The sequence below is a fragment of the Octodon degus genome, unplaced genomic scaffold (genome assembly GCF_000260255.1).
Source record: "Octodon degus isolate 3935 unplaced genomic scaffold, OctDeg1.0 scaffold00040, whole genome shotgun sequence".
Classification (NCBI taxonomy): Eukaryota; Metazoa; Chordata; class Mammalia; order Rodentia; family Octodontidae; genus Octodon; species Octodon degus.
This window is the reverse complement of record NW_004524616.1, coordinates 16,484,499-16,499,347: the sequence shown is the minus strand read 5'-3', so window position 1 is coordinate 16,499,347 and position 14,849 is coordinate 16,484,499. Positions and strand designations below refer to the sequence as shown.

Sequence of the window (14,849 nt, the reverse complement as noted above, 5' to 3'; positions counted from 1 at the left end):
AGAACATGTGGTGATACTTGGAGACATTTTTCATTGTCATACTGGAAGGTGCTACTGGCAGTCAGTGGGGGTGCAGGCTAGGCATTAACGATCCTTTGCATGGCGCCCGTTATCCAGGATGCCTGCAGTGACTCCGCAATCTGCCCTAGTTACATCTTCACACAGGAGAAAAGAAAGAGTAGAAGACAGAAATGACTGGTGCATAGCAGGGATCTGGGATGACTGGTTGTACTGAGGAACAAAATGCAACAAGACACCCAGATTCTTGGTATTTATTCATTACACCTGAGTCAAGAAAACAGGTGAAGGGGCCAGGGAGATGGCTCAGTAGAATAACTGCTTCCCTGGCAAGCGCAAGGATCTGAGTTCAAACCCCCGTTCCGCCAAAAAAAAAAAAAGAAGAAAGAAAAGAAAACAGGTGAAGGATAGTGAGTGTTTCCAGCAGCAGTACTGGCAACTCTGGTGGGCTAGGAGATCAAAACATTCTTGTAAGGACAAGAACAAGGAGAGACACCAGGGATATGAGGCAACTGTAGTTTCCCTGGTGCCTTATCCTCTTTAGTAGGTCTTATCTTGTGCTGTGAACACCACAGCAGTCACTTGCCCTAAGGCTTCCAGCTGTGAGTAGAAAAGTGGGGAGTTCCATGTTTTAATCTGGCCCAAAAAGGCAGGACAAGGACGAGCTTGGATGTCCCCTAGACTGAATTTATAATTTGTGTTGCTTAACAGCCAAGGATGCTTCTAAACATCTGTCAACATACAGGACAATTTCCTACAAAAAATAATCATCTGGCCTAAAACTTGATAGTACCAGGGGTGAGAACTCGGGTCAGTTCTAACCTTGACACTGAGGAAATTCTACTTTTCCTTCAGACGCTAAGCATGGTAGATTTTTATCAGTGTTCAGTGCTATCCAAGTTGAATACTTTAAATATTTGTTGCTCCTAGTTAACTTACATAAATTGAGAGCAGTCATTTCAGTATTCCAGAGGTAATCTCCACTTCTTTTCTCCATGAACGCTTTAAATTACAGCAGTGGAGATTAACTCTGCAATAGTGATTCGATTACCCTCAATTTATTTACGTAAACTAGGAGCAACAAATCCTATAACTGCTTTACAGGCTAAATGGAGATTATTCAAATGCTAAAAGTGAAAAATGAACTTGTTTTTATTGTGCTAACTCACTGGCATATAAAGAAATTTAGTTGTTTCCCATGAACATGCGTTTATTTTTCAGATTCTGTAAGCCTTCAACTCTGACAGCACTTCCAATTCTGTTGCTTAAGTACTGGAGGGAAGGAAGGTGCACTCTGCATTTGGAAAAGATGTTTACAGAAGTCGTGCCAGAACCCAGACCGCCTTACTCTCCATCTGCTGCCCTGTTACGTAGGATAGGCTTTGTATTTCATGGTTTGCCCTCTAGCCATGAGCCTGGTTCTTATTTTAATTAAAACACAAGCTATATATTGGTATTAAAAAAATAGAGCTTTTTTTTTTTTAACTTTACCCAATGAGACCAAACACAGAAGGCAACCAAATTACTCTGAAGTTTTCCAGACTCAAAAATATTGTGCATCCTTTGCAAAATGCAGAGTATAAACTCCTTGTAACCTCACCATCTAAAAAGGCAAAACACTGCTCAGCACCTGCAGGTCTGTGAGAGAGATGATGTCGTGCATAAACACAGAGGTTCAAAATAGGGCCTCTGTGTGGCTTCAGATAGGTTTTGAATGTTTTTCTTTATTCCTATGAGAACCAGATTCCTCTACTGTTCTTCACCCCTCTGTTGTTAAAACAGAAACCTCTGGCATGCCTGGAGACAGGCTCTCTTTTTCTCAGATGAGAAAATTGAGGCTTGCAGGGGGGTGTATGACTCCTGCAGAATTATTGATGGAGGAGTGGCAAGGTCAGGACTTAAATACTGAACTGCTTGACTGCATTTCTCTTCCCTTCTGAACAACTTAGTTGAGTAGAAATGTCTCTGGACCTGTCATGTCACCCATCATGCCCCCTATTTGGCAGTGAAGAGATTACAGATGACTTCTTGGCAGTGAGACAGTTGGTATGCAGTATAAATAAAATAAAGGCAGCTACAGGGAACTTAGGGAAATCTCTTGATTTTACTGTACCTCAAAGTTCTGCAAGGTGATAATCATCTTTACTTATTGTTTTGGATTTTTGATGAGGAAAACATGACTATGTATGTGTATTATGTAAACATATACATATATGTGAATACACAGATTTTCATACAGATATGCGTAATACACATACCATGCATGTAAATTTCTTCTCACAAATAGAAATAGGTGAAGCACTATGTCTGTCTGTGTGGGAATCAGGTTGCCTTTCTGTATTAGTCTGACTTACAACTTTGGTGAAATTTGACATTTTTTTGACAATCATATAACTTACTTTTTGTGCGAACCGAATGTAACCAAGACAAATAAGTGTCCATGTTATTATTCTCTATAGTCCAAGTCTTTATGACCTAAAGTAATAACATGAAATTATGTAGATTCATTTTCCTGAGGTGCTTAAACTACCTTAGTACCTGGTAGAAAAATAAATTGTTGTGGCAAACTGTACTTTTAATGAGTTTTCAGGTCCTCACATAAAGAAGAATTTTATTTTCACCAAAATACCTATTCTTCCTTGTGTTTTGTGTGGGACTACCTTTTATTCCATTCAGCCTATGTTCGTGGATTTTTTACTCTTCAGCAAAGGCCCATTTCATAGCCGTGAAATACCTAAGCAATGGGATGGGAAGTCTACCAAGTGGACACTGGCAGTGAATTGGGTGCAACAAGAACACAGCTTTTCCCTACCTTTAGGTGTGAAACAGAAAAATACAAAGAAAATCAAAAGTCTGAGACCCTTACTTGTCCTTCTACTGTCCTGCTCTAGCAAGAAATCTACCAGAGATACACAGATCCTACAGTACTCTTTCTGCTCTTCCTAGGAGGTGTCCTTGACTTCCATGTACCTCCTAGCTGTCCCTGTCAGCCAAGCACTTTCACACAGTTGTCCTAGTCTTATCTAAATTAAAACTTTTCTTAGTGCTTCTCAGTATGTTCTGTTTTCAGCAACTACTCAGAAGGCTCCACATTTTATAGTGTTTTTGTAATATCCTGCATTTGAACCCAATTACGTCTTATTGCAGAAGACTGCAGTCCTGCCTTAACAAAACTTCTGCTAACATCGTATGTATTATATATATTTTTTCATTTTCTAAACACCTCCCAGGAAAAAAAAATGAATTAGGAGCCATCAAATCCAGAAAAGATGGATTATGTGTTGATGTCCCATAGCCAGTGTTAGATGCCAGGACTGAAACCAAGGCCTTTGGATTCCAAGCCTTAGACCAGACACCTCTGATAGAAGGTAGAGAACAACCTCAGAAAGAGTGGTTCCCAAGAAAAATAAGCAACTGATAGATTTTTTTTCTATTTACCTTGTTTTATTCTGCTGATAACCCAAAGGGTTCTTATCTTGCTTCGTAGTCATTGGATTTATTGGATAAACTGTATGTTTTTTATAGAAATTATTTGCCTCTCACAGTTAGCTTTTTTGTCAGTCCACTCAATAAACACCTACCAGCCATTAATAAAATTTCTCATACAGTTCTAGGCTGGAGCACATGACAGACTTGCTCACAAAGGTTGAATAATACTATTTTTGGTAGTGATTTATTATTGGCTCATGATTAAAACTAAACTATTATCAGTATTGAACAAAGGTTACTAATGCCATCTGCCCTATTGCAAGATCAATTTTTCTTTTTAATTATTTTCTTATTTATCATTTTGCTAACATTTGTTGAATACTTACTCTATATTCCACATGATTTCCCAAGTTTTACATTATTATTATGCTTTGTGATCTTAACAGCCATGCTGTCAAATAGGAACTGTTACCACCCTGCTTTACCAAAGAGATTAAGAACTTAAAATTAGCGGTACAGTTGTGAAGTCAGGATATAACATGGGCAGTCTGGCTGCAGACTTCATGTGACTACAGGTGACTTCTGCTTAACCTTCTCAGCTCACCTGGAGCTATTTCCCAACTGTGTGCACTGCTTATAGCAAAAGGAAGTCATTTGAAACTGTGATTCCACTACTCTTGCTAGTGTGGGTCGTCATCTTTTGCTTACTGCCTATTACATTAATTTCATCAGTAGTATTTTAGAGTAATCCCAGAGTACGCTGAAGATTATCAAAAAATGTTACTGAGTTTTCTTAAATACTAATTACAACATATAGCATTTAAATTTTATTAATACTTTTAAAACATCTAAGAAGATGTAATAAAACTAAAGAACCCAAGCAATAGTCAAATGTATTTGAAAATAGGATGGTTATAATACTTTTCATTAATGGAGCCTAATTGGTGAAATGTATTTAAATAATGATGCTCTATGAAAGTGTGGATCATCCGTATCTTTACTAGAGAGGTAGTGGTAGCAACTGTGATAGCATTTAAATCACCTGTGAAAATATGGGATGTAGAAAGAGAAGAATGGTCCGAGAAAATAGATATACAAAAATATATTCCATGGAATAAGGAGAAAAAAGAGGATTTTATAAAATAAACTAGAAAAGAGATTGCAGAAATAAAAAAGACTAAATGAGGGCTGGGGAGTTCACTCAGTAGAATAAGTGCTTGCCTGGCAAGTGCAGGGTCCTGAGTTCAATCACTGGGACCACAAAAAAGAAAAGAAAAGAAAAAGAAAAAACTAAATGAGCCAAAGAGGGTAACAAGATTCAAGGGATTAAGGAGAGGGACTGTCAGTAATGTCAAATAGATCTTTATTAAAGATAAGGATTGAAACTTGCCCACTGTTTTTGGTTTGATTTGATTTTTTTGTACTGGGGATCTCAGTCAAGACCTTGTACTTCCAGGTAGGCACTTACATCACTGAGCGATCTCCCTGGTCCTTGTCCACTGTTTTGAATTTAAGGCCCTTGGTGTAACCAGGCATGGTGGCACTCACCTCTAATCCTAACAATCTGGGAGGCTGAGTCAGAAAGTGCAAAGGGCCCATTCCAGCACAGGCAGCTTAGAGACACAGTAAGACTCTGCGTTATGCAAAGTCATGCAGAAGAGGAAACAGAGATGAGCAGAGACAGTATTTTCAAAACTGATAGCTCATGAACACAGAGCAGGAATGCCCATGAACTGCTCAGGAAGTGGAGTGCTCCAAGGTGACAGGAGTGCTTATTTTTCTAGGATCTGAGAAGAAAGCCAGTATTAAGAGGGTGGCACGGAGGTGCAAAGAGAGTGGATGGTGGCTGACAAGAGTCTTAAAGAAGTGAGAGGAGAGGAAGGGAGACTCAAGACTGGGCCACCACCTCAGAGGTGTGTGGGGACAGCCCAGCCTCCTGAACTGAGAGTGCAAGCCTTTGGAGGGGAGGTCAGCAGTTTATAAAGTATTGTGCTCTGAAAATATCTCCTGAGCTGTGTCTTTGCCTTCACATATTATTGGTTTTTTTGGGTTTTTTTAATTGTATGCCCATTGAGATGCCTGTGTGAATTTTGGAAAGCTTAGTGAAAAAATGTGAATTTCACAAAAGTTGTTTGGATGGTGGCTTATTTCTTTTGGAACTTAGTGGGACCCTCATTACTTACATTTATAGCTTGAAAAGGTGCTTGGGATATTATTCTTTCATTTTCCATAGCTCATTACCATTTGAGTAATGTCTGCTTGTTCACCCAACTGGCTTCAGTTTTTAGGAATAAAAGCCAAAGCTTTACAGGCTCAGATAGTATCTAGGCTGGTCAGAGTCCCCATTGCCTGATGTAGAAATCCTGTTGTCATGTTGGGAATCCCATGCATGTTCAGAATGCTTTGCATGGACGGATGACAGGACTGACTTATTTAGACTGAGCTGTGCAGGGTTTTCCAGCATCGGATCAGCCGGGTAGTTTGTGAAGCTGAGTTTTCAGTGGCAGGTAAAACAAACTCGTGTGGGTAAGGAAAAGATAAAAAGAAGTCAAGTAGCATTCTGGAAGGGGCTTAGCCATCTTCCCTTTCATTCCAGCCCCAGCTTAGCCGCTCTCATCCTGTCTCATTACTTTTTACATCTTGGTCCACTGAGCTCAGAATCATGACTGCAGTGAAGATGAGGCTGCAAGGGCTGGGAACACTCACCAAAAAGCAGGGTAGAGAGACTAGACAACGACATTTAATGGCAGTTAACAGCTGATAAAATGACTTCAATTATTTCAGATAATTATTTGTGTTTTATAGATAAGGAAACTTGAGTCTTAGAGATCTGAAAGCATTTATTTGTCCAAAATCAGAGCTCATAAATGTCAAAATTACAACTTGAATCTAGATCTTCTTTCCACAAATTCATTACCCCTATGCAAAGGACAATAGCAGGTACTGATACTGTTACTCTATTAAGTATCTTTTTTTTAATGCACCATGATTACATTGTTAAATTTGTAATTATGGATTTAAGATTAGTTCTATGTAAGTGTAAACTGCTATTGTTAATGTTACTGCAAGTAAGTCATAGACAACCTAGAGGAATTCATATAATGCAGCTTAATAAGTACTTAGTATCTGAGGAAAATAAAATGTTGTCTGCACCCCTAGTAAGTGGATAAAGCATTTATGTAAAGACACACATGAAATGTACTGCGATAGATTCTGTGACGTGTGCATGACTGAGATGAGGAAATGATGTGGAGTGGCCATTTTCAAATTTACACATCGGAGTCCCTGGGCAGCTTGGTAAAACAAATTGCTGGAGCCTACTCACAAGAGTTCTTGACTCAGAAACTGTGGAATGACTGCCAGGAGTTTAAATTCCTAGGATTTCACTGGTGGTGTTGATACCACTGATCTAGAGATGGTACTTTGAAAGCAGGCATGACTTGTATCAGGGAGCCAGGCAAGGGAGAAGTGATAGCCAGGCAAAGCTTAAAGAATCTAGAGGAATTTTCCTAGTGGAGTGGGTACAGTAACATTTAGGTAGATAAAATAGCAGACACTAAAGGGAGGAATGATACGTAGGTAGACCGTAAGAAATTTGTTATTTTGCCAAACATAATGGCACACACCTAAATCCTAGCTACTCAGAGACAGAGGCAAAAAGATCACAAATTCAAGGCCACCACCCTGGGCAACTTTACAAGATTTAGGCTCAAAATGAAAAAGGGAAGGGTATATAGCTCAACAGTAGAAAACTTACCTAGCATGCTCAGGAACTGGGGTCAGTCGCCAACACCACTAAAGAAATTAATAAAAGAGATTTATTATTGTCGCAAAAGTGGACAGTACTAAAAGATAAAGCTAAGCTTATGCCATGCCTGGAGGCTATATGAAGCCATTGAAAGATTGGAAACAATCGCACACTTAGATAAAATTTCCTTTTTAGAAAATTAGTTAATTTTAGTGCCAGTATGAAGGCTTGGGAGAAATTCCCACTTACTACCTAAACACGAAAAAGCTTCTGTGAATGTCTATAATATTATGCCCAAGAATTAGTATGTGTGTACACGTTTGTTTGGTCTCTGTGTGCCATACACATGTGCAAGGGAAATAAAACTTACTACATACTTCTGTGGTCAGATAGGAAGAGTTGGGACCATAGTGATAAATCAGACATCCTAATGTATCTGCCTTTGGAGTTTGAATCAGGATGCATATACCTACATGTATATCTTTAGGCCAGTGAGCAACTTTTGTCTAATTTGTCTTTATATTTAAATATACTCAATCTTAAATTTCCTCTTTCTGAATTTTTTTCTCTTGGAAGAAAAGCAAAACCAAAGAGGGTGGGAATATGGCAAGAGCACAGTAGTCTCAGTTTTAATTGGATTATAGGCTGTAATTGTTCAGCCTTTACCAGCTGGTCTCAAGAGTATCCTAGATTCCTTAGCAGGGAGCCTGTACTTAACCGGAAATGTAAGGTATCTTGTTACCAGTAGTACCAAGAAAAATGCATTTTCTATATGTTACCCTGACTCCCCCTGCCCCAGTAGCATAATATAATAGGAAAAAAATGCTTTCATTTTTCCTTTCGGAAGCAGCCTCCTTCTCTGTATACATATAGTTAATTTTCTAAAGCAGTTATAGTCTCCGAGGAACAACCAACATAAATAGGATGTTATTGCATCAGACAGGTAAGAGTAATTTCTGTAATTAGCCATTTGAGATTTCGTTTTTTACTTAGAAATACTGGAATTTAATTTGTTTGTGATGTGCGGTTTGCAAATTGACAATAGCCACAACTGCCTTTCCCTCCATCTTGCTATGCAGGTACTCAGTGCAAAGCTCCACGGGACCCAGTACAGATGCCTCGCTTCTTCTGTCACCATCTAAAGTACTGTGGCACTGACAAATGTGTCCAGGTTACACATCCATCACTTGCACGGCTAGAATAATCCTAATGGGTTTCTTGTAATCATTTTTCTTTCAGATTAAATGTTTTTCCTCAGTCTCCCCTCCCCCCCATTTTGCAGTGAGAAGGCCTTCATGGTAAATGATCATTTGCATAAGAATACTGTTCTCAAAAGTACAGAGCCAAATATTTTTAGCAAGCTGAGTTTCATAAATTAAAGTACAAGTGTGATGGAAGACAGTCCTGGCTTAGCTTTTGATTAAAGAAAGGGTTTATCCTGTTTATTTTGTTTGAAAACCACCTTCTCTCAAGAAAGATTGATTGGCACCAAATAGAGTCCCCATAAATCATGTCTATTGATTTTACATTTGTTTCAGTTTTTCTGATTTTGTGCCTCCTTATATCATAATTTGTTATCCTAAGATGTAATGCCTGAGCTGTTTATGGGACCAAACTTGAAAGGTGGCTCCTTTCACTTCAAACTAATCTATACAGGAAGCAGATGAGCTTTCAAGCATAGACCCACACCCCTCTCCCTTTTTGTGACATTACACTGGTATTTCCCAGGGAAACATAGGTGCAGCAGTTGAATCTGCTGCAAGCGGCAATGTCAGGGACTTTTGCCTGGTCCAGGCAACATCAGCGCAGCCTGGTCTCCTCACTGCATTGGATGTTCCAGGAAGCCCGGTACGCCCCCACTTGGCTTTGGCAACTGACTTGGGACTCAGAATCCAAATATATGGCCATCTGTGGAAACTCTCATAGTCAGATAATTTTTACATCTTCCTCAAGTAGCAGAAGTGATGAGAGAATATATGCAGGGAGCTTCCCTCCTTGGTAGCTAGAGAAGGGCTGCCAGACCTCTTTGCAGTCAGTCTGCATCTGTTCATGTGTTTTTAGATAGAACTTAAGGTGCTGCCTGATGACCGAGCAGTTCATTGGGGGCACACGGAGATAGACTTCCTAGAAATAAGCAATGTGCTCCAGTATCTCTGCTTGTGTTTATTTTTTCTGGCTAACTTCAGTGAATGCTCTAACATTACATTGCTGACGTACTTATTTTCTCCTCTGGCTTTCTGTTCAGTATTCAGTCACATCACTCAAGACCATCCCAGAACTGTGCCGAAGATGTGACTCCCAAAATGAAGACAGAGCAGGTAAGTTCGCTCCTCGCCTTTCCTCCTTACCAGGACTTGCCGTCAAGGGCCCAGGAGAACAATGGGTTCTCCTGCTGTTTTCTTTTCCCTTTATGTTTTTTCCACTCACATCCCCTCTCTACACCTTCAACAAATAGATGTTTGCTCATCCACAAGAGGATAATGGGACAGACAAGCCCTAATAAAAACCCAGCTGCATACAAACAGATAGTCATCTCAGCATCTCTAAACCACAGTACGTGCAGCAATTTATGGAAAACCTAAGAAACCATTGGTGATGAAATATACAGTGCAGGCACCAATGCAAAGATGTTAGATGCATTTACTACCATATGGCAAGGACTGGCTGGGGGATAGAGCTTTGCCAAAGTCGGAAACCCTATCAGGGATGCAACGTGATAGAATCTGCAGCAAGGCATACTATAACAGTTCAGATTAAAGCTGAGCTTTGGAGTTTAATAGTCTAAACTAACAGAATTATGGCACATAGATGAAAACCAGCTGCTTGACCTTGTACTCCTCTCCCCTGAAAAAAAAGTACACTTACGGTTGTTTTGCCTTCCATAAATCAAATTAGCATTTCTGCTTTTTCTTTTTGTGATGGGCAAAAATAAAAATGAGAAAAGGATATTGATGAGAATACCATGGCAGTAAGCTATGAAATGATGCTTGCTTTTTCCAGGTGATTACTTTAAACCATTGTGATTAACCTTGCTGAAACTAGACTTCCCCTGATAAGGAGAGTACTGAGAACCACGGCTGGTGGCCAAATTACCATAATCCTCTAATATGTGTAGTGTCTTTTAAAATAAATAGATGTACCTCACCTATACAGCTCCTTGAATTCTAGGTCTTTCCAACTGAGAGGACTTGTTAGTTTACTTTTCTTCTGGACTGCTTGTTTTTGTTGTTGTTGTTGTTGTTTGTTTTGTTTTTTGTTTTCTTTATTTTTTTTTATACTATGCTTAGATGAGACAGGAATAGTAATTAGGCTTTCTCGTGTGTGTGTGTGTGTGTGTGTGTGTGTGTGTGTAATGCATCAGTATTTGTGCAAGAAGACATTTTAAAATGTAAACAACAGTTTTCACTTACCTTTAGTTTTTTCTATTTCAATACTCTCCTGTTTCTATAGGGTTTAGCCAAGGTTTTTGGCTATGAATTGTAATTATTTCGAAGTTAAGCCAATGCCTGTGATCAATGACAGGCCACAAAGTGCACCAACAGTTGCTGCTGCTTGAAATCCAAAGTCATCAGTAGTATGTGGAAGTAAACAAAACCTGTGTGACTGTGACATGGAGATCCAGAGGAGGGATGGTGGGACAATGAGGCAGGGTCAGGGAGTTCGAAGACTGGGTCCTGGTAGAATTCAGCTGTTTATCAGCTATATGTTCTTAAGCCTGAGGCTAATTATGTATAAAATAAGAAGCTTCTAAGCTGGATGTGGGGGCTAATTGCAAGAATCTCAAGAGTTCAGGGCCAAGCCTGGGAAACTAACTAAGCAAGACTTACAATTTAAAAAGGACACTTCTACCAATTAAACCAGCTACTGCTAGAATCAAATTTGAGTGATGTATCTTAAGATACTTTGCAAATAAATGTTTTCTTTCTTTAATTGGATGTGGGGAGTAGAAGCAAAAATAATGCCAACTTTCATGAGTGATAATATAGGTACTATTAATGTACTCGGTAGTATTGCATAAATTTGCTGTTCACCCATTAAGTACTATGAGATGTTTATGTTGCAGATTGGCAAGCTGAGAAACATCAATTAAATATCCTACCCAGAGTCACACAGCAGTCAAGTTATAGAGCTGAGGTTCAGATCCCTCTAGAAGTCTTCCTCTACATTTCTTATCTATTACATGTACTACCTTGCAAGAAAGCTAGATTTATCAGCAGCAGTTTAATTTTAGTATGTTGTCCTTGGAAAATTTTTTAAATTCACCTCTTACCCCATTAAGGGTTAATTTCTTTTTTCTGTTAAGCAAGTACTCTTAAGTGAACAAACAGAAACTTCCAGCAATAATTCTACCTCTGGCTAATTTATTCTGTTCTCTTCTGGTCTTGGGACTTGTAGCCCTTTCACATTCAGTGATGTTAAGACATTCTTTCTGCAGTGGAGGAAGAGGCCAATTTCAAGTTCACAAACTTTAAAACTTCACCCAAAGCAACGACCCAGTGCTCAAGGTGGCCAGCAATAGTTACATTTGAGAGGAAATTGGGGTACATGGAAAGACCCCAACTGTAGGCCAAGAAACTATATTCTAGTAGATAAAGAATGATTCTAGAAAAAGGAATATGTGGAAGTATTTGCCTGTGCACAGTGTCGCATTATCTGTGGACTTGGAAAGAAATCTTGTGGTAATGCTTGGAAAGGAAAACGGTAAAATTTTCAGAACCAATTTCTAAAAGAATGGAAGTATTCACATTGATTGCTATGGGTATCAAGATATAGAATTAATCCTACCTAGCTTGTCTTTATTGTATCAGCCATCTAGGGAGTCTGTCCCAGGGGTGCTAGCAAATTTCTATCTTTACAAATAGATGACAGCAGAAAGCACTTTGGCCTCTGAGAAACATCTGTATCAACTTTAGCACAGAAGACCCTACAAGAAGATGCTCCCTTACACCTCACTCTGCTCTTTACTTTTCTCGAGTACATTAAACATGTGCTGTTTGAGAGATTTTGTCATATCCTACCATCTGTCCTTGTATTAACAAGTCTTTAACAAATTATTCTTATTTATTCGCATATTTATTGATTCAACACGCATTTGTCAAGTGTTCTCTACCCAAGCCTTGAGTACTTGGCAAAGAACAAGAGAGTCCCTGTATTCATGGAGTTTACAGTCCTTTGTGGGTCACAGTCAAACAACAAGCACATCAATAAATAAGATTCATTATTCACATATGTGGTACCATGAATGTCACAGAATATCCTTTGGGCATGAGGAAGGGAGGGGTTACAGTTGTGACCAACCTATGGCACACATGCCTATCATGGCCAGCTGTTTGTTATGGAAAGCTATCACTGCCTAGGAGGCCAAGGAGCATTAGAGCCCCCAAGGTCACATGAACATCTGAGGGGAGGGCTCAAGAAAAAGGACCAGAAAGTGTGAAGTCTCTGGCCTGGAGTGAATTTAGCAATATGAGGAACTAAAGAAACCCAGTGTCACTGCTGCATGGTCAGACAGGAGAGGGGAGGTCAGGGATGTGACCGAAGCCAAACTCTTGAGAGTTCAGATTTTTCTGCAGAGTGTAGGAATCTGTTGGTCTCTGGGTGTTGCCTGGGAGAAAATAGCAAGAGGATTCAGAAAATAAAGACAGGAGATAATTGCTGAGGTCAGGTGGAGGACCAAGCCTGATAGGCAAAGCCCTCCCCTCCCAACAGTAGTAGGTGCCATTATTTATACCTTTACAGAGTTGCAAGACATAAGGTTGCCTAGCGATTAATAGCCCACAATGTCTAGGCAGGATGTTTTTCTCTAGACAAAGGTAGCTTGAGTGCTTTAAGCAACTAGGCCTCATCCTGCCCTCCCACGTAGGATCAATTTCCAGCATTTGTAGCTCTCAACATATCTCCCCATCTCCCTTTCTTATTTTGTTGTTTGGATGGTGGGTGCTCCCTTAAAGTTGGAGTAGTTATGTTTGGAAAACTCTTTCTTTAAAAAATATTTTTATTCATTCATTCATTCATTCATTCATTCATTTGGTACAGTCTTGCTACATAGCTCAGACTCATAGTAATCCTCCTGTTTCAACCTCCCCAGTGCTGTAGGCTGCAGCCATGTACCACCAGGCCTGATTTTGGGACCTGCATAGTGTGCCCAGGGCAGGGCTGGCATGGCATTTGGTACCAGCATCGAACTTGATTCCTTGAGCTTGCCAGGCAGGCACTTAGACCTCTGAACTATCTCCCCACCTGGAACTGTTATTTTCTAACAACCATTAATATTCTAATAATTAAATCTCTATAGAATGTTAAAAGACAACAATTACATATTTTTACACTGAAATTTAGAAACCAGAACCATACATCACATTGTAGCATGACAGTCCTTACGATGTTTTGTGGTATATTTAAATTTTCATTTTAGTGTGACATAACCTTTTTAACCAATCATCTCTATCTAATATATAAGAAGCTTTTACCTAATTTGTTATTCTTTAATGGGGTATATAAGAAAAGTCTTATAATAAATAATTTTTGTTTTACACTTTGGAAGACCTGTACATCTAGAATCATGAAGAACCTTTAATACCCCATAAGATTAACAATGAATTGACATATACATGTGAAAACTTTTCTTAATTCAGTTTCATACCATAAGCATCTTCTATGAGAAAACTTTATTGTAATTACTTTTGAAAAACTTTATGTTTTTTAATGACAAATTGTTTGGGATGCCCCTCATAAGACTATGAAGGTTATTAGGGGCTCCTTATTAATGAACAAAGGTTGACCACCCATCTATCCACCATTTGGAATCCTGTCCAACTATCTCTCCATTTAAATTTAAATTAAAATTTAATGAATTTTGTTTAATTAAAATTTTGATGAACTGTGAGTAAATCAATTTTTATATCACTTAGACCAGCTAGTAACTCAAGATAAAGCATGCTTTAAAGTTTATATCTCAAATTCTGTTATGAACAAATGATCAAAAAGAGAAAAACTTTTGAGCTCAAACAAAAGAGGGACAGCTGTTTACAGAATAACACACAACCACATAAACAAGTACACAGAACACACAAACACATCTTTACAAAATCAGAGTGCATTCAAATATATTCTTGACCAAATTGAATTATATTAACTCTATTACAATTTTTAGAAATTTATAATTATAGACTAGTCAGATTTTGTTATTTATGAATTAGCAGTGATCTCATCAGGAAAATTTGGAAATAAAATCTTGTGTTTAATTAATATGTATATTTTGTATTTTTGTATTAAAAATACTTTCAGCTCAGTTATCTCCATTTACTCTGTCAACTAATTAGACCTTAGATTTCCATTTTGTTGTTCCTTCAATGGGTCTTAGGTCAAATCTAGCCTCACTGATGTTAACTAATTCTCTACATCTGGCTTCATGATGCAGCTTAACAGCATACTCTGTTACCCAAATAGGCCATTCATCATTTTCTAGAAGAAACACAAACATATTCTTTACCCCATATTAGCTTTTTGTTTGCTTTACTTACTTTCTATTGTGTATTTTCATCGTTTTAAAAATTTTTTAAATTTAGAAATATATATTGATAAGTGAAGTTGGAGGGATTGAATACCCCTTTTGCTTTTATAATAGAATTTTGATCATATGGTGAGAAACTTG

The 14,849-nt window shown here is 38.5% G+C and overlaps 1 protein-coding gene across 7 annotated transcripts in view; it reads left to right on the top strand.

Annotated features, from left to right (window-relative positions):
• The window catches only part of Sncaip (synuclein alpha interacting protein), a 149,251-nt gene that overhangs the window by 78,262 nt on the left and 56,140 nt on the right, over positions 1 to 14,849 (top strand). For 6 of the 7 annotated variants that reach the window (XM_023715343.1, XM_023715345.1, XM_023715342.1 and 3 more), the window contains one exon: positions 9,441 to 9,513. In XM_023715343.1, the coding sequence (XP_023571111.1) occupies positions 9,441 to 9,513 (73 nt within the window). Of the gene's footprint in view, positions 1 to 9,440; positions 9,514 to 14,849 lie in introns of those variants that run through there. The other variant, XM_023715346.1, reaches the window with a different exon arrangement.